Source organism: Chiloscyllium punctatum, chromosome 38 (assembly GCF_047496795.1).
Source record: "Chiloscyllium punctatum isolate Juve2018m chromosome 38, sChiPun1.3, whole genome shotgun sequence".
Classification (NCBI taxonomy): domain Eukaryota; kingdom Metazoa; phylum Chordata; class Chondrichthyes; order Orectolobiformes; family Hemiscylliidae; genus Chiloscyllium; species Chiloscyllium punctatum.
In genome coordinates this window covers 55,553,323-55,573,953 of record NC_092776.1, presented here as the reverse complement: position 1 = coordinate 55,573,953, position 20,631 = coordinate 55,553,323, and the positions used below count along the sequence as shown (strand labels likewise).

General features: G+C 41.8%; 1 protein-coding gene across 3 annotated transcripts in view; it reads left to right on the top strand.

The window, feature by feature from the left end:
- rtkn2 (rhotekin 2) overlaps nucleotides 1-20,426 on the top strand; it is a 51,357-nt gene extending 30,931 nt beyond the window's left edge. For 2 of the 3 annotated variants that reach the window (XM_072557927.1, XM_072557928.1), the window contains 6 exons: nucleotides 48-142; nucleotides 4,403-4,509; nucleotides 8,345-8,476; nucleotides 11,597-11,762; nucleotides 14,364-14,471; nucleotides 19,322-20,426. In XM_072557927.1, the coding sequence (XP_072414028.1) occupies nucleotides 48-142; nucleotides 4,403-4,509; nucleotides 8,345-8,476; nucleotides 11,597-11,762; nucleotides 14,364-14,471; nucleotides 19,322-19,713 (1,000 nt within the window). In that variant the 3' untranslated portion in view covers nucleotides 19,714-20,426. Of the gene's footprint in view, nucleotides 1-47; nucleotides 143-4,402; nucleotides 4,510-8,344; nucleotides 8,477-11,596; nucleotides 11,763-14,363; nucleotides 14,472-19,321 lie in introns of those variants that run through there. The other variant, XR_011954706.1, reaches the window with a different exon arrangement.
- Nucleotides 20,427-20,631: the final 205 nt, after the last annotated feature.

The window sequence follows — 20,631 nt, the reverse complement described above, 5'->3', positions numbered from 1 at the left end:
TAGAGATTACAATAAGTAACATTATGCTCTTTCCCCATCCCAAACAGTGGTACCAAATATTACCTGCTCGCAGAAGCCACACTTAAACTTGATGATGCTGAAGACAACTTCCGAACACACTGTCTCACCATCCTGGGAAATGGTGAGTGCACATCACTTTACAATTACGAGCTCTTTATTCCTAGGTGTTACCATCTAAGCCTGACATCATCATCTCTAGTTAGATGGATTCTTGCAGGATTTGTCGTATTATCTCCTTCCTTCAGCTTCTAATCCTACACTGTTCTACTGGTAACCTCACCTGTCTAACATCCTTTCTCCAGAGAGTGGGCAGCATGTGGATCTTTCTATCATGTGGATTGTTAAGATGGATAGATCCATTTAAGGTGAACCTACATAAGTGCATGAGGTAGGAAGGTGTGCTGACAATGTACAGAGGATTAGGGTGGGAGGACAGTTCTCTATAGCATAAACACCAGTTGGGCCAAATGGCCTTTTACTGTGCTGTGAACTCTCTAATCCTCTTGGTGCTCTGTTTTCTCAGTCCAACAGTGAGTGGATTCCATGTTACTTTGATTGAATGATGCTTGATTGTTCAAACAGTCATAGAGTCATCGAGATGTACAGCATGGAAACAGACCTTCAGTCCGACTCATCCATGCCAACCATATCTCTCAGAACCCTTCCTATTCATTTACGCATCCAGATGCCTTTTAAATGCTGCAATTGTACCAGCCTCCACCACTTCCTCTGGCAGCTCATTCCATATATGCACCACCCTCTGTGTGGAAAAAGTAGCACTTAGGTCCCTTTTAAACTTTTCGCCTCTCACCCTAAACCTATGTCCTCTCGTTCTGGACTCCCCCACCCTAGGGGGAGTTTAGATAGATAATAGACTTTGTCTATTTAACCTATCCATGCCCCTTATGATTTTATAAACCTTGAGAAGGTCACCCCTCAGCATTTGAATTTTCAGGGAAAACAGCCCCAGCCTAATCAGTCTCTCCTGTAGCTCAAATCCTCCAACCCTGGCAACATCCTTGTAAATCTTTTCTGAACCCCTTCTACTTTCATAACATCCTTCCGATAGGGAGGAGACCAGGGACAAGGACAGAACGCCCCTGGTGCTCACCTTCCACCCTACCAACCTTCGCATAAATCAAATCATCCGCCGACATTTCCGCCACCTCCAAACAGACCCCACTACCAGGGATATATTTCCCTCCCCACCCCTTTCCGCCTTCCACAAAGACCGTTCCCTCCGCGACTACCTGGTCAGGTCCACGCCCCCAAACAACCCACCTTCCAATCCTGGCACTTTCCCCTGCCACCGCAGGAACTGTAAAACCTGCGCCCACACCTCCTCCCTTACCTCTATCCAAGGCCCTAAAGGAGCCTTCCACATCCATCAAAGTTTTACTCTCACATCCACTAATATCATTTATTGTATCCTTTGCTCCCGATTCGGTCTCCTCTACATTGGGGAGACTGGGCGCCTCCTAGCAGAGCACTTTAGGGAACATCTCTGGGACACCCGCACCAATCAACCACACCGCCCCGTGGCCCAACATTTCAACTCCCCCTCCCACTCTGCCAAGGACATGGAGGTCCTGGGCCTCCTTCACCGCTGCTCCCTCACCACCAGATGCCTCATCTTCCGCCTCGGAACACTTCAACCCTTGGGCATCAATGTGGATTTCAACAGTTTCCTCATTTCCCCTTCCCCCACCTCACCCTAGTTCTAAACTTCCAGCTCAGTAACTGTCCCCATAACTTGTCCGGACTTGTCCTACGTGCCTATCTTCTTTTTCCACCTATCCACTCCACCCTCTCCTCCTTGACCTATCACCTTCATCCCCTCCCCCACTCACCCATTGTACTCTATGCTACTTTCTCCCCACCCCCACCCTCCTCTAGCTTATCTCTCCACGCTTCAGGCTCACTGCCTTTATTCCTGATGAAGGGCTTTTGCCCGAAACGTCGATTTCGAAGCTACTTGGATGCTGCCTGAACTGCTGTGCTCTTCCAGCACCACTAATCCAGAAATACATGTAAATCCTGTCCTTCAGGATTCCCTGCAATAACTTGCCTGCCATTGACGTCAGGCTCACTGGTCTATAGTTCCCTGGCTTGTCCTTACCACCCTTCTTAAACAGTGGCACCACGTTAGCCAACCTCCAGTGTACTGGCACCTCACCTGTGACTATCGATGATACAAATATCTCCGGCCCAGCAATCACTTCTCTAGCTTCCCACAGAGTTCTAGGGTTCACCTGATCAGGTCCTGGGGATTTATCCACTTTAATGCATTTCAAGAAATCCAGCACCACTACCTCTGTAATATGGACATTTTTCAAGGTGTCACCATCTATTTTCCCACATTCTATATCTTCCACCGCTTCTCCACAGTAAACACTGATGCAAACTACTCTGTTAGTATCTCCCCCATCTCCTGCGGCTCCACATAGAGGCCACCTTGCTGATCTTTGAGGGGCCCTATTCTCTCACAAGTTACCCTTTTGTCCTTAATGTATTTATAAAAACCCTTTTGGATTCTCCTTAACTCTATTTACCAAAGTTATCTCATGTTCCCTTTTTGCCCTCCTGATTGCCCTCGTAAGTGTACTCCTAATGCCTTTGTATTCTCTTAAGGATTCTCTCGATCTCTCCCGTCTATACCTGACATATGCTTCCTCCTTTTTCTTCACCAAAATCTCAATTTCTCTCATCATCCAGCATTCCCTACACCAACCAGTCTTTCCTTTAAGGAATATTAGTCTCTGGACTCTCGTTATCTCATTTTTGAAGGCTTCCCATTTTCCAGCCGTCCCTTTACCTGCGAACATCTGTCCCCAGTCAGCTTTTGAAAGTTCTTGCCTAATACTGTCAAAATTAGCCTTCCTCCAATTTAGAACCTTAACTTTCCATTGTACCATCTCTCAGAACTTTATAACTGAAGGGAGTGTTAATCTTCAATCAAAATGGAGATGATGTTCATGGTTTCTTTTTCACACACTTTTTGTTTTACCTCGTGCATTGCTTTACATGTATTAATCCATAATCCTCTGATTCCAGAACAGTCCTGGATGCCAGGCAACATTATCTAAGTGCATTTTACATACATCGATTGAAACCATTTCTGTGAGAGTTGACATTTATGATCATTTAAATACTGATAGATAATAGACAGTTACATCTATTGGAGTATGCACTTAGCTTTGCATTTTTGCAAACTGCATACTTAGGCAGTTGAATTTTTTTCAAAGATCGTTTAAGATATTTTTCCCCAATACAAGGTGAATAGTAAGTGATGAATGTTTAATACAATTTAATTAAGTTTGTGTTCTTATTGAAAAATTGTAGAACATTTGTTTTAAATAGCCATGCTTTCTTATTCTATTCATTCAGTGCCAGTCAATTATTATCTATCCCTAATTGCTTTTGAGGCGATAGTAATGGTGAGTTGCTTTCTTGATCTACTGTATGTAAATATACCCATAATGCTGCCAATGAAGGCTTTTTGACCCAATGACAGAAAGGAAACAGCATTTATTGTTCTAAGTCCAGGATAATGTGTGAGCCAGTGATGGTGTTTCCATTCACCTGTTGCTTGTATTCTTCCAAATGGCAAAGGTTGCTGGTTTGGAGCTCCTGTCAAAATACACCTTAAATCTTCACTTCCTCCATTTCAGCACATGGTCTGTGCCATCTACAAGATGCACAATTGAAATTGTATAAGCCTGTCCTTGCCATTAGCCGAAGATGGGATGTGATTGTCTATTTACTTTATGCATGTAGAATGCACTGTCTTTGCGATTATTATATAGGTCTGTAGGAATTATTGAATATTAGCAATGATCTGAGTAATGGATAGTTAATTAAGGAACTGACTTTCATATTGAATATATTTTACCAGTACAGTCAGAGGTAAGGACTCTGAGTTAAGACTGAAACCTCCCAAGTATTTCCTTCTGGGGAAAATAAAGTTACGGATTTGCTTTCAGATTTCCCTTCCTGTCCCATTTAGGTGTTGGCCTAATTGGGCATTTGAGACCATGTACTGCCTATGAATTATGAATGGTACAAGTGCTAGAGTGGTAGACCTGACTCATTCAGAAGTGGTTTGGAGGTCTGAGTGCATTGTAGGTCTCAGATTTAAGATTTGTTCCACTTCTGACTGTCTCCTGTGGGAACACTGGCTGTCCAAATTTGAACTGTGAAAAATAACCTTCAGAGCGTTATGTTTGTTAAGTTATTTAACAGGTAATTCTGGCCAGATCTTATTCAAATGTACTGGGTATCTATCCAATGACTAATATTTCAGCTATTTCTCCAGTAGGTGCAAAGTATTATGTAGAAAGTGTAACCACAGTAATTTTGAATATGATGTTTTGCTCTCTAGAGGAATCATCTTTTTGGTTGCCCTTATATGGAAATTTGTGCTGCCGATTAGTAATTCAACCAGCATGCATGACCATGGACATGATGACTGGGTACCTTAATCTGGAGGTAAGGCTGACCGCATCCATAGCTTGGATTCTTGTCCCATTTCAGGTTGTCCTTGGTGTGCATACCGAAGTGGTATTTTGTCCATATGGTTTCCAAAAAGGCCCTTTTTGTTCTGGTCCCAGCAATTTCTCAGTGTTACGAGAATTAAAAAGCAGCTGCCTTTTCTTCAATTAAAATAAAGCACAAACCTTTGCAGACTACTTTCTTCACGAAGATTTGCCTCTTTCTGCCTCCCCAGTCTCTGTAGCAATATTATATTCTTGGTTTTTAGAAATACAGAAAATTCACTGCACAGATGGCCATTCAGCTCATCCTGCTTCTGCAAGCCAAAAAAAGACCTATCCAGCCTAATCCCATAATATATTTAATGCCTTCCAGATGCTCCATATGCTTTACAGCCAAGGAAGTATATTTGAAATGTAGTCACTGTTGGAATGTACAACACAGTAAATTCCATAATTCCTACAAACGGCATTCAGTTGCTTTGTACTTAATCTGGCAGCACTACATTAGTTACTTCACAGTGTGGCATTCTTCCATCTATCATATAGTGCACTTTCTCTGTCAAGCTTGCACACTGTGGTGGAGATTTTATACTTGCTTGCAAAGTCTTGCTCAGCCAGGTTACCCCAGTTTTAAAGCTGACCAACTGGCAATCTGACCATAGGAAAGACCTAATAAAGCAGCCTCCAACCTGGCATTCATGCGCTGTCTGCTATCATTGATTTGTGTTGAAGTAATTTCCATTGAAACTGAGAATGCAGGTGAATGATGGGAATTTGATTTTGGACTGTCATTGCGGATGCATTTTAGTAAGATCAGGAGAAGGTCACTCTGCTCCTTTATTAGCAACATGGGGGCTGTGCGTGTTTAAACTTGCTGCTTTCATCATGTAGATAATGGGAAAATGATGGAGCAACCTCAACAACTCCTGTACTAAAAGAAGGACTAAATGCAAAAACTTATTATCTCAATTTTGCAGATCAGCAGTTTAAATCTACATAGTCTGTAAGATAGCACCAGAAAATACAAGCCAGATTAAGGAAAAACTGATGTGTGTATGTATACAGATGGTTAGATGTGATTACTGGAGAGTATTTGCATAGTGTTTCCATATTGTTACTCTAAGCACATCACCAGTGAGCATAACAGCCTCTGTCGTAACTGCTAACAGCTGGCTTTGATTGAAATCTTCAAGTGTATTTAAAACAGTCAACTAATCCTGTTTGTGCCAAATGTGAGCATGTGGAACTGGTAGTTCATTTTCTGAAGCAAATTGCAAATTCTTTTCTAATTGCCTATTCAGATAAAGTATTTTTCTTATTGAGGTAGACATTAGTTTTAAGTGTCAAGCAACCTCCATTGTCACGAACAGTTCAGTGACAGGTTTCATTCTCACCATCTCCTAAATCTCTTTCATGCAATGGAGTGATTACTGGCATTTGGAAAGATTCAATGAGCTGGTCAATTGTGACTACAGTAATTGAACTCAGTCTATCACTATTTATAATGGGCTCTTGTGGTGTAGTAGTGACCCTAACTTTGAACCAGCAGGCTAGATTCAGAGGGTAGCACACATGAAGCAGGTTGTTTAAAACATCTGTCACTCTTTAAATCAGTTACTCCAGTTAGCACAGAATTCCGCATCTGAAGGAATTCTTTTTTCTATCCAGAGAAACTCTTGCTCACCTCTGTACTTTTTTTTAACCACTCATATTTCTAATTAAATGCCCACTTTACAAGCATAGACCATCATAGATTTATAAAGGCATACATCTAGGGAACAGAAAAACAGACCCTTTCGTCCAACTAGTCCAAGCTGACTATGTTCCCAAGTTAAAGTAGTCCCACTTGCCTGTTTTGGCCCATTTCCCTCCAAACCTTTCCTATTCGTGTACTTATCCAAATGTCTTTTAAATGTTGTAACTATCTGCATCCACCACTTCCTCTGGCAGTTCATTCCACTTGCACCCACTCTCTTTGTTAAAAAAAACTTGTCCCTATGTCTACAGTTAGCAGATCATCTTTGTTATGTGGTACTGTGAGTGGGAACACAGCTGATGCATACATACATAGTTAGATTGTCGATGCTATCTGTGATTAAATGTTGCCATTGGTCTTCTGGCAGTGTTTAAGAATCACATGTAGAAACATTGAAAATAGTTACATGAATAGGCCATTTGGCCTGTTCCAACATTCAATATGATCATGGCTGATCATCCTACTCAGCACCCTGTTCCTGCTTTCTCTCCATACTTTTTGAGCCCTTTAGCCTTAAAAACTACATCTATTTCCTTGAAAACATGCAATGTTTTGGCCTCAACCTCTTTCTGTGAAAGAGAATATCACAGGCTTACCTGTCTCTACATTAAGAAATTTCTTCTCACTCAGAGTGGCCAGCAGTTTTTGAGTCTGGTGAACTATTCCCATCACCTTTCCCTGACGTGATGTTTTAGCTCATAAGAACATAGGTGTAGGACATTTAGACCCTTGAACATGTTTCGCCATTCTAGATCATGGCTGATCATCTAACATAATGCCATGTTCCTATGCTATCCCTATATCTCTTGATGTCATGAACATCTATAAATCTATCAATCTCTACCCTGAACATACTTGATGACTGAGCGTCCAGAGCCCTTCAGGGAAAAGAATTCAAAAGATTCTCTGTCATTTGAGTGAAGGAATTCCTCTTCATTCCTGCTCCTGTCATAATCACACCTTATTTACAGTGAAATGCCTTGGGGGGTGGCAGTGTGGTACTCATTTCTTATAGGCAGTTTGATTTTATTGTGGTAAAAGGAATAAAATGGCAGCAAATCAGCTGTTATGCAAAAGAGAGGGGCAACTTTCCCAGTATTTAATAGGAAACCACTTTTGCAAAATTGAATTTTAAAACACCGGGCACTCTTCCAGTATCTAGTCCCAGAGCTAATTTATTTTCCATGTTGTTTCTATCAACTCAATAAAACCAAATTTCAAAGTGAATGTCTCCATCGTTTAATCGATTATTTTACTCACCATGTCAAACCAGATTTTCAATGCCTTTTTTCGTGCTCCGCCATTCCTTCTGTAGATGAAGTTAGTGTAAATAGCAATTTCAAACAACCTAAAAGTCTTGAATGCCTCTATTGTCTGGTAGCTCTTCGATATCCCTCCAAGTAAATACCACTTGTGTTGACAGATCATGCAAATAAAAAATAACTTGTCAAAGTATTCACTAGCGCAGATAAAATTTATACTGATAAGCAGTGAAGCATTTTGTACCAGCAAAGTAAGTTTCAAATGTTTGAAGTCATTCAAGATATCAGTTACATATTTTATTAGTCATATTAAGAAACCTGTTTTGCCCTAAAGCAACACAAGTAAGTGTAGCCACAATGGGCCTCTTCTGTAAGTAAATACTACCAGACAAAGAATAAAGATTATCGAATCCTTTCATGAGCTGCCTCCACCCCCTATTCACTCCTTTTTTCACAATGTACAACACATTTTAAGTGAGATCTTTTGTTTGCCACCTCTTCTTGTCTGCTGATATAGCTGAAGCAAGACATCTTTTCAGATATTGTGATGATCACATTGAAAGAAACCCGGAGGGGCTGTTTGAATCTTGGAGATCACGCCGTTGTGCAGTTGTAAACAGATTGGTACACGCACTTCATTCCTGGAACACTGTCATATTTAGGAATATTCAGTCATTTGAACTGATTGCCTTCATTTTTAATTAGTGTGAATCTGTCAGGCTAGAGAGTGGATATGATGGGGGGGTGGGGGGTGGCAGTGGCGGTAAACTGTTTGTGAATGGTCATTCAAAGGCTGCATATCTTTCTTCCAGCAAACGGTAGGAGGCCTGTCTAACTGGACAAGGCTATACTGTGTCCTGAGAAGTGGCTATCTCACGGCATATTACTCTCCTGAAGAAATCGAGGCACGAGTGGATCCTACATTGAAAATAGCCATTGATAAGGTGCAGTATTAGTCCAATGGTTGAGGATGTTTCTTGTTTGATTGGGTGAAGTAATACTGGGAGCGAAAGTAGAGACGGAATTATTATCCCATGTGTTACCATCAACGCTGGACTGCTTAGCAGTAAATAATCTACATTATCCCATTTGAAATTGCTGACAATATTGATAAGAGTCTGCAGACCTCCAGTTGAGCAAACTTCTTGTTTAGTGCAAGGGCTCTTGTCTATGATTAATCAATTTCCAAAGTTAATTATTTTTCTTAGACTCACTTTCATCTGTGTGTAATAAAAACAAAGTGCTGGAAAGCTCAGCAAGTCTGGCAGCATCTGTCTGTGGAGAGAGAAACAGAGTTAATGTTTCAAGTCCAATGACTCTTTGGAGCAACTCCTTTGCATTGGATTCAAAACAATAACTCTCTTGCTCTCTCCACAGATGCTGCCAAATAATCTGATACTTCAGGAAGGAATGTTGGCCAGGACACCACCAATTGTACAAAGTGTGATAAGTGTTGAATAATTGCTCAATGGTGATGATCTGAAGGTTGAACTGCAACAGTGGTTTTTCAGTATATTTAAAATAGAGGTTGTGATTTTGATTATCAATGGTACAAAGGGTTAAAAGGTCATTGGACCATAGGACTGCTGTCTCATTCGACAGAAATGACTGGTGGTGCTTTAACTTGAGGGTCACTGCGCCTCAGGTGAAGGGAGCAGTTCAGCAGGAGAGTCCTCATAGTTACCTCACCCAGCATGGGAGTTGAACTCTCACTGCTCTGCATTGGAAACCAGATGTCCTGCCAAGTGAGGTAACCTTCCCCTGCATAAAGGTTTATGGGTATAATGAAGGCACTGAAGTGTTCTAGTAGCTTTGATTATATCACATAGAGAAGCAGGCTTGATGGGCAAAATGCCTACTGTTTGCATGGAGTTTAGATTTGATAGGTAGGATACCTTCTTTATTCTACTATACTCGTTTTACAAGAAGGTGCCTTAAAGTTATAAGTTAAAACAAGCAAGTAGCTAATTTAGTTCATGATGATCATGGGATCCAAGTATAATATTCTTATTTTTGGTCTCCAGTTTCCCTTCCTTGTTAATTTAGCTCCTGTTATGTCTACTAACATAATTTGGAGATCACTGGGTTCACTTTGTTGTAGAGCTCACTCTGTTATCAAGTCCTACATTTCTACAGTAGCACCACTCCCATTGCTATAACCTCACAGTTCCATTGGAAATGAATCCTATTGTCTTTCTCCTCTCTTGAATACATGTTTCTCATGGAGAAAGTGAGGTCTGCAGATGCTGGAGATCAGAGCTTAAAAATGTGTTGCTGGAAAAGCGCAGCAGGTCAGGCAGCATCAAAGGAACAGGAGAATCAACCTTTCGGGCATAAGCCCTTCTTCAGGAATGAGGAGAATGTGCCAAGCAGGCTAAGATAAAAGGTAGGGAGGAGGGACTTAGGGGAGGGGCGTTGGGAATATGATAGGTGGAAGGATGTTAAGGTGAGGCTGATAGGCCGGAGAGGGGGTGGGGGCGGAGAGGTCGGGAAGAAGATTGCAGGTCAAGAAGGCAGTGCTGAGTCTGAGGGTTAGGACTGAGAAAAGGTGGGGGGAGGGGAAATGAGAAAGCTTGAGAAATCTGCATTTATCCCTTGTGATTGGAGGGTTCCTAGGTGGAAGATGAGGCGCTCTTCCTCCAGGCGTCGTGTTGCCATGGTCTGGCAATGAAGGAGGCCAAGGAACTGCATGTCCTTGATGGAGTGGGAGGGGGAGTTAAAGTGTTCAGCCACGGGACGGTTGGGTTGGTTGGTCCGGGTGTCCCAGAGGTGTTCTCTGAAATGTTCCGCAAGTAGGCGGCCTGTCTCCCCAATGTATAAGAGGCCACATCGGGTGCAGCGGATGCAGTAAATGATGTGTGGAGGTGCAGGTGAATTTCTGACGGATATGGAAGGATCCCTTGGGGCCTTGGAGGGAAGTGAAGGGGGGAAGTGTGAGCACAAGTTTTGCATTTCTTGCAGTTGCAGGGGAAGGTGCCGGGAGTGGAGGTTGGGTTGGTGGGGGGTGTGGATCTGACGAGGGAGTCGCGGAGGGAGTGGTATTTCCGGAAGGCTGATTGGGGTGGGGAGGGAAATATATCCTTGGTGGTGGGGTCTGTTTGAAGTTGGTGGAAATGAAGAAGGATGATACGATGTATCTGGAGGTTGGTGGGGTAGTAGGTGAGAACCAGTGAGGACCTGGTGGCGATTGGAGGGGTGGAGTTCAAGAGCGGAGGAGATGCGGTGGAGAGCATCGTCAACCACGTCTGAGGGGAAATTGCAGTCTTTGAAGGAGCCCATCTGGGTTGTTTGGTATTGGAATTGGTTCCACCTAGGAACCCTCCAACCACAAGGGATGAATGCAGATTTCTCCAGCTTTCTCATTTCCCCTCCCCCCACCTTTTTCTCAGTCCCCACCCTCAGACTCAGCACCGCCTTCTTGACCTGCAATCTTCTTCCTGACCTCTCCTCCCCCACCCCCTCTCCGGCCTATCACCCTCACCTTAACCTCCCTCCACCTATCGTATTCCCAACGCCCCTCCTCCCTACCTTTTATCTTAGCCTGCTTGGTACACCCACCTCATTCCTGAAGAAGGGCTTATGCCCGAAACGTCGATTCTCCTTGTTCCTTTGATGCTGCCTGACCTGCTGCGCTTTTCCAGCAACACATTTTTAAGCTACATGTTTCTCATGCGCAAATTTATTTGGAAAATGTTATTAGGCTGTCCACTTCTAAACACCATCCTTTGCACAAATACAAACGTCCCAACATAGGGTCCCTGGCACAAATAGGCCAAATATAGTCATGTTGACCCCCACTGCTAATTTTATGAATTCCCTATTTTCATTGTTCTACCACTGGGGACCGTATATTAAGCTAACTAGGTCCTGAGCTCCAAAACTGCTTTCCTAAACCTCTGTAGCTGATTTTGGCTCCGTGCCAAATATTGTCTAACCTTCTATGAAGCTTTTGACTATTTTAAAGGCAGTTTATAAATGCAAATTATTGATTAACTGGGCTAGATTGAATTACGAAAACAATTCTAACTATTGTAATATTGATCTATTATAATTCAAATTTGCAGGAAACAAGGATCCGTGCAGTATGCAAAGGTTCAAGGATAAGGACGCACAGCTTCTCTCTCATCAACCCCTCCAGTGGTGAGACAAAAAGTCGCGTGTTTGCTGCAGACTGTAAAGATGATCTACAGCGGTGGATGGAAGCTTTTTGGCAGCATTTGGGTGACCTAAGTGAGTTGACAGAGAGCAATGCCAAAAACTACTGATTTGTATGTACTGAATTAGCAAGAATTCAAATTCTGCCACCCTGCAAATTAATTACCGACAATGCATTTCTTGCTCTGAAAGCTAAAGTGGTCTCCCTGAACCAATCGTTGTAAGATTTATTCAGTCATGTACTTCTATAATTCAAGTGACACTGTATTTTAATTCTAATAGTCTTAGCAGGTGGAAGGTTATCAACCATCTTGTTCCCCTTGTGAGAGGATCAAGCTGGGTCGCCAGCTCATTATCACAAAGATATTGTCTTTAATAGCCCAGGCTCTGGTCCTTGCCTAATATGAGAAAGGGAGGACTGACTGCACACGCTGGCGAGTCAGAGTCGAAAAGTATGGCGCTAGAAAAGCACACAGGTCAGGCAGCGTCCAAGGAAGAGGAGTCTCCTGCTGCGCTTTTCCAGCGCCACACTTTTCGACTCTTGCCTGATATGGTCAGCTGTGGGAGGGAGTTGAATTCTAAATGAACCTGTTAAAATAATATTTTAATGAAGTGTGGTCAATCCATGAAACAAGCTCCTTAGGGAAATAGATACAATAAACTATTTCAAAGGCAAATTTGGTTACTTTTGTTTTTGAGAATTGTCTAATGAGCATAATCTGTGATATGGTGTGGTGGGGGTGGAGCAGATAGCACTATAGCATTAGGTTTTAGACCGTTGCTACTGAAAGCGTTCATTTTGGCTTTGGGTGTTGATAAGTGGGCCCAAAACTTGGTCATGCAAATGATAAAATTAAGACAGAATCTATGAATTTGAAATGAGAGTCAGTCCCATCTATTTATCAAAGCCTAATTATCTATTGTCATTTCTTCCAGTAACATGCAAATTGGTAAGTATTTAAAAGTTCTGTCTGTGTGGCTTTCCTTTCAAGATTTTTGATCTAAGTTTTTTTTAATGTCAACAAAATGTCGATGTGATAGTTATAATGGATATTTGCTATGAAAATATATGTTGTTAATAGCATATTTGTAGGCTGGTGGTGTCATGGTCCCAGTATTGGCTGCATCTTGACACAATGGCTATATATTGATAAGTAAGAATATTTAAAAAAGTGGAAAGAATGGGGAAGCATAATTGAACCTGAGTAAATATGAATGGAGGAGGTATGATCAGTAAGTTTGTAGATGACACAAAAGTTGATAGTAGGGTAAATAGTAAGGTGGAAAGCCTTAGACTGTAAGACAATCGAGGTGGGCTGATCAGATGGGAAGAATAGAGGCAATGGAATTTAATTCTGAAAAGTGTGAGGTGACTAACTTTGGGAGGGCTAGTAAGGCAAGGCAATGAATGGTGGGATCCTTCAAGTGGGCCTTGGTGTGCATGTCCATAGATTCTTGAATGTAGTGACTCAGGTAGATAAGGTTATTAAGATGGCATAAGGGATACTTGCCTTTATTCGTCAAGGAATTGAATACAAGAACAGGGAGGTTATGATGAAGGATGTGATTGCACTAGAGAGGATGATGAGATTCACCAGGATATGGCCTGGATTAGAATGATTCAGCTGTGGACACTAGATAGACTGAGGTTATTTTCTTGGAGGATAAAAGGCTGAGGGGGAAAACCTGATTGAGGTATACAAAAGCTATAAGGGCCTTAGACACAGTATATGGGGAGAAATTTGTCTCCCAGTTATTGACCCCTCTGCAAATGGACAAGGTAGGGGATAGGAGCTTTAGAGGGCATTGAGGAAATCTTTTGTCACCTAGGGGTGGTGTCTGGAACTCTCTTCCCGAAAAGATAGTAGAGGCACAAACGCTCCCAACATTTCAGAGATATTTAGCTGGACACTTGAAATGCCTTGGCATGCAAACAGTATTGTTCCCTGCAATTTTCTTTCTGGCTGTTCGAGCCTCCGAGGTCGGTGCACAGAGGCAGTTTCTAGAACTGGAAGTCAGTGCTGCAATTGTCAGGCCTTTGCTGATCACTCTGTGCGAAACCTTGCATCAGATGTGTACATGCACAGCTTAGGGGGACTGTTGCATGCAAGGCTGTAGGCTAAGTACTGGAAAATGGGATTAGAGTCGATGGGGCAAGGGTATGGACCGAATAACTTTGTCTGGGGTTTGGAAAAAGGGTGAGACAACAGCCATGGTATAAATCAGCCATATTCAAATGGCAGAGAGAGAACTTGAGGGACTGAATGATCTTCCTCTTGCAAATTGTTAGGTATCTGAAGTTTCAAAGGCGCAGTAACAGGCAGAATGGCCACAATCTGGCCTGTAATTTCTACAATCTTCACTTCATTCACTAAACCAGTAAGAGATTAGTGAGCAGGACTAACTTCCCAGATAGCTTTTTTTAAAAAAAAGTCATTATAACAAATGCTTTGTATTTGTCTGATCAATGTAATTCAATTTACAGTTTCCAACAGCCACCACATTATGAAAACCTCACTTTGAACGCTTGAGAATTGTTTATGGTTTCTGCTTGTCGAAAGCAATTCTTTCCTTAATAAATACTGTAGCATTGGAAAATTCCCAGATTCTTATTAACAGAGAGTCTGTTTTAATATTTCTTTAAAATTCCAGTAATGGCTGTGCGTTAACTTTCAGGCCAGTGGAAGCATTGTTGCAAAGAGCTTATGAAAATTGAGATTATGTCACCACGGAAACCACCCTTATTCCTCACAAAACAAGCCACTTCAGTCTACGATGATATGAGTAAGTGGCCCTCGCCTTTCTAAATGTGGCCTTGTAATAAAAGAATCATTGTTTGAAATTCAAATAGTTCCCATCTATAAAACAAAAAAATGCTACTCCGTGCATAATTTGAAGATGCATGATTTAACCAGCAATGATGGAATCCAGTGATGTGAATTTTAATATGGGTCGGGTTACTAAAATCTATTACTACAAACTGCTGGGAAATGTCAGTGTTTCTGAATACACTTCTTGGGTTTATACTTTGCTTTCAGTTTTATTAATATGCTCTGTATATGACTGTTTTATATTTCATTTTATTGCCTATCTATCAAATCCAAGGCACATTCTTTGAAATCTGCCAGAATGAATATTGTACTTCATTGTAACTTTGCATACTGCATTATTTCTTTAACTCCTTTTTTGACTCTGGTATTCTTTTTAAGTTAAGGTCTTAATTGTTCAGCTCGAAGCAAAACACATACAATATTTGGCACTATTTTAAAATTTATATTCATGGAATATGAGTGCTGCAGGCATACAGACTTTATTGCCCATCTCTCACTGCCCTTGAATTGCCCATGGTGGTGAGCCACCTTCTTAGATACTGCAGTCCATCTGGTGTAGGTAAATCAACAGTGCTATTGGGAAGGGAGTTCCAGGATTTTGACCTAGCAACATTGAATGAGTGGTGATATTGTTACAAATCAAGGTGGAATGTGACTTCGAGGGGATCCTGTAGGTGGTGATATCCCCCTATATTTGCTGCCTTTGCCCTTCTGGATGGTAGAAATCACTCATTTGGAAGATTCTGTTAAAGGGGCCGAGGTGAGAGTGGGAGTGGGAGTGTTGAAGGTGCTAGTTTGGGTGCCAATCAAGCTGGCTGCTTTGTACTGGATGTTGTTGAGCTACTTGAGTGTTGCTGGAGCTGCAGGCAAGTGGAAAGTGTTCCATCACACTCCTAGCTTGTGCCTTGTAGATAGTGGTCAGGTTTTACAGAATCTATTTGCTGCAGAATTTCTTGCACCTGAGCTGCTCTCACAGTGGTTAATGGCTGTACTGGTGAAGTTTCTATTTAATGGGGACTCCTGGTATGTTAATAGTGAGGGATTCTTAAATGGTAATGACTTTGAATGGTATGGGGAGATGCTTAGATTCTCTCATGTTACACATGGTAATTACCTGGCACTTGTTTAATGTGACTGTTACTTGTTGTTTATCAGCCCAAGTTGAATGTTAACCATGTCTTGCTGGATTCAGCCATGGACTGCTTCAGTATCTGTGGAGCATTTTGCAATCGTCAATAAACATCTTCACTTCAGACCTAATGGTGGCTGAAACAGTTGAAGATGGTTGGACTTAAGACACCTGTCTCAAGGAACTTCTGCATTGATGTATTGAGCCAGAGCATTTTCCTTTGTGCTGGGTGTAATCCCTGTTCCTTTATCACACCCTTGCTCAAATGTTGTTTTGATGTCACTTTTACCTCATCCCTGGAATATTTGGACCATAGTTGAAATGAGTTTTGGAATATGTGGTCCCGTTGGAGTGCAAACTGAATTCGTGGAGAACGTCATTGATTATTATTCACTACATTTTTGATATTTGTGAGTAGGTTAGTGTAGCAGAAATTGTTTGACTTCAACTTGTCCTGCTTTCTGTGGAAAGGACGTGCGTGGACAATTTTGCACACTTGAAGGTATGGGTGTCTTAACGATCCTGGAATAGTTTGGCTTGGTAGCATTTTGTTCTGGAGCACAAGTCTTCAGTTCTGTTGCAGGAATATTGCGAAGAGTTCGGCTTTTCTGTGTCCAACACTCAACTGTTTCTTGCGGCACGGTGGCTCAGTGGTTAGCACTGCTGCCTCACAGCACCAAGGTCCCAGGTTCGATTCCAGCCTTGGGTGACTGTGCAAACTCCACAGAGACATTCTCCCTAGGTCTGCGTGGGTTTCCTCCCACACTCCAAAGGTGTGCAGGTTAGGTGAGTTGGCCATGCTAAATTGCCCATAGTGCTAGGTGCATTAGCCAAAGGGAAATGGGTCTGGGTGGGCGACTCTGCGGAGGGTCAGTGTGGACTGGTTGGGCAGAAGGGCCTGTTTTCACACTATAGGGAATCTAATCTAATCTATTCTAATATGGAGTAACTCAACTTGGCTGAAGTCTGGGACCTGTGATGCTGAATAATTAAGAAACAAATCAAAGTGAACTATGCTTCTGGTTAAAGGTGATTATGAATGCTTCAGCCTCGTCAAAGAAGATGGACATGCTTGTGGAATTACCACCTCCAAATTGCTGTTTCAATGTGCAGCTCCATGCAAGGCTGAATGAATGAGGACCTGCAAAGCTTTGATCTAATTCTGTTGTAAGGTTTGCTTTGTTTTGTCGACAACGTCTTCTGCCAATAAAGCCCTGCATAGCTTCTCCAGGTACATATTTAGATGTACACAGCGCTGTCATGCACCCTTCTTTGAACCAGGGTTGGTACCTCTGGTTGCGTAGTATGATAAACTGGGGAATATGCCCAGCCATGAGGTTTAGGCCATTTTGTTTCTGCCGATGGTTCACAGCACCTCATGAATTTTATTTTGAATCTATCATTTAGCAGTGGTCACGTCACAAAATGTGCTGGAGGATGTCCTTGGTGTGAAGATGGAACTTTGTCTCCACAAGGACTGCAATCACTCATAGCATATTGTCATGGATAAATGCATCTATAAAGTGTTGAGAACCAAAGTGTGAAACTAAAGAAGTACGTTTGAAAGAGAGAGTGAGTGGTGGAGAGACAGAAATGTTTAGAGAGGTTTGTAGATTTCAGGACCTTGGCCGCTGAAGATAAATGCCAATGACAATAAATGTTGAGAATACACAAGAGGCCAGGTTGAAGCAGGTAATCAGTTGTAACATATAGAAAAAGATGGGTTGTCTTTTCACTTTGCTGCCATGCATACTATGGCTACACGAAGGCTTCTGAAGGAATCAATTCTGTTCCCTGGTCAGTTGTTCGATTCAATTGACCTCTGTCTCACACAGTGCACTTCCAACTCATTGGATGACTGTGATGTCAATAATTACTAACCAATCTATAATTACTAACCAATCCATAAATCCACCTTTTTTTATATTTATTGTATGACTAAATCCCATACTCTTAATAATCACAATATTTTAGTAAAGACATTTCTATATTCCCTCTATTGAAAGCACCTTTGTAAAAGTATTGCTGGTATTTACAGTCTCAACACTAGGTGGAGTTGTGCACCATCATTTAATATCACATAACATCCAGATGCAATGAGTCATAGAGATGTACAGTTTTTAGTTTAGAAATATTTACAAATAATGAAATAATCATTATTAATAATATATATATGTAATGCTTTTTCCACATCACTGTTTTTATAAAAGTTCAGCAAGAGCATTTTTATGGTTTGTGCAATGTTTTGAAAGACTGAGAGGAAAAGAAATACACAAAGTACCATGAATAATCCACACCATCTTCCTGCAGCTGTTACCATATATGGCCTGATTCCCATCATGGGATATTTGATGTTGTGTGGTAGCTAATCATAATTCCCAGCATTGTTGGTGAGTCACAATCTGTCTACACTCTATGATTCAGGTACACTACTGAACAGAGGAAATGAAACGTCAGAAGAATACTTTCACAACTTGTTATGACCACATGCTCAAATACTTAATGAAAGTTATTTCACACAATTTAAAACAATTTATGCTATATGTGGTGATTTCCCAATAGTTCTGGAAATTGAATCTTTTAAGCAGTTATGGTCCTCTGGGAGTTTAAACTGGTGACATCAGCAGAACATGAGCACATAAAAATTATATTGAACAGATCTGGTTTTGCTTGTAGGTAGAAATATAAAACATTTTTATTCACTGTTTTTGCACCCCTCTCCCTCTTTCATTCCCCCCAACATTTCATTTTTACCTAACTGAGCTTGCTAATTCTCTCTATCAGAGCTTTATTTCCTTACTCTATCTCCTTTCTCCCCTTCAGCCCACCATAATCTCAATCTCCCACTGTCTCCCACCTCTGGCCCCATCCCTTGCCTTCATTACTCACACATCCCCCTCCTGCTCCCCCTACCGTCACTCCATGGTGCTCTCTTTCACTGTGTGTGTGTGTGTGTGTGTGTGTGTGTGTCTCTATCTCTCTGTCCGAATGTGCGTTTCTTGCACTCCCTTCCTTTCTTTCTGTACCAGTGTTTCCTCCATCTCTCCTCTGTTCTCTCTCCACCCTTCTCCTCTCTTTCTCTCTCATTCCCCCTGACATGTTTGTTCTCTTTCACTCTCTCTTGTCTTCTCTCATTTGTGCTCTCTCTTTCATCCCCTCTTGCACACATGCGTTCTCTCTCTTTCACATCGTGCACATTTTCTCTCTCTTTCCTCCACATCAGCATCATATCTTACACACACACCTTGGACTTGCTTGCTCTCACTCTTTTTCTCTCATCCCCTCTTGCATGTGCTCACATGCGCGCGCGCGCTCTCTCGCTCTCTCTCTCTCTCTCTCTCTCTCTCTCTCACACACTCTCTCACTCAGATCCTCTCATGTATTTTCTCTCTTTCTCTTTCTCTCATCCCGTCTCCCGCACACTGTCTCTCCCACTCTGTCATGCACTGTCTCTCTTTCACACATTCATTGTTACAATGTACATTCTCTCTCCCTCTCTATCTCACACACATTTTCTTGCACATGTTTGCGTTGTCATCTATCTATATCAAACCTGAGAATTGTTTTCAAGTAAATGTCTGTTCAGATTATCAGAACTACTATGTTGACCTGAAACTAAGTTGTTACTCATTCCACCACTGGTACTGTAATTGGCTCTGTCGCATGTTTTACAGATGTGCAGTCTCCACAGAAAGATGAGAGTCTAGTGGACATTATCCGGACGAGAATCCAGGAGACCGATGGAGAGTTCTTGCTCACTAAGCAGGATCTAACTGAACCCCCTCAGTGGGCAGCCCTGTTTGATGGCAGCCACAATATGGTTGTCCAGAGGAATGTTCTGACACCAAATGGTAGCAGCAAGCTTGCTCTGACATCACCAGGGAAAGCCAAGAAGAGGCCGGCACCCCCTCCACCCGTGGGAAAGCAGCCATTCCTTCTAGGGGCCCCCCACCCAGAACAGTGTCAGAAAGAGAACACCTGGAGAGTCGCAGCTCTTTCTGATGTAAGATCTGAATTGCCTACCTCCCTGGATGATACAATAGTCCTGGCTCCTCCTGGACAGTGAGCAGCCGACGAAGTCCGAGGTGAAAATGTAGCCCAGGTAGTAACCAAGTTGGACCAGCCTAATACACCTGTACCTGTTCACGGTCAGAAAGGATCCATTAAAGCAAAGCTTGATCCCAAGACCTGGGTACTATCTCAAATATAAGATGCGAGATGGATTTCTTAGTACCTGGAAACGGTGGGAAATGCAGATAGTTTCTCTTTTACATTGTATCTCTTTAGGATTTGTTGGGTAGACATCACCATTTGGGTTTAATATGGCCTATCAAGAAGCCAGTCATCAGCCTAAGTTGTTAGCATTTTTTGCCAGGTATTATACTATCAACATCTGTCCTAGCATAGTTAGCAAAAACCTCAGCACTGTTTCTCCTGCACTAAAGTAATTTAAGGGAATTTTTGTCCAACATTCTTTCCCATGCTAACTTTAATTTGAGCAAAAGGTTTTTTTGCAGTTAAAATAGTGTTAACCTAGGCACTGAATAGTTCGGCAAGGAAAATGAATTCAAATAGTTGATTTGTTTTCTGAACTTCTCTATGTTTATATAGCAGTAGACTGAATTCGAAAGATTGTGTATTTTGTTTGCATTTAATTTTTGGAAACTGCCGTCAGCTCAAGGGAATCCCAGATTTCTTTGACCAGTGATGTTTTGTTGCTTTGATTTTGTTTTCAATGCTGGGCACGATTATTAAAGCAATAAAATAGTTCAGCTGGCATGAGCAGTTTTATTACTGGTTATTAATCCGTAACTGAAGTTTAAATGAAAACTTTACAAAATGAAGCTTTATATCTCCTCTACCCCTCCCAATTTTTAAAAATTTCCTAATTCTTTTTTTGGAAGAAAGACATGTATTTAACTCATTTCTCATCCTTCAGATGACATGGTGTGTTTTATTGCAAATCAATATTTTGTAATGTTGG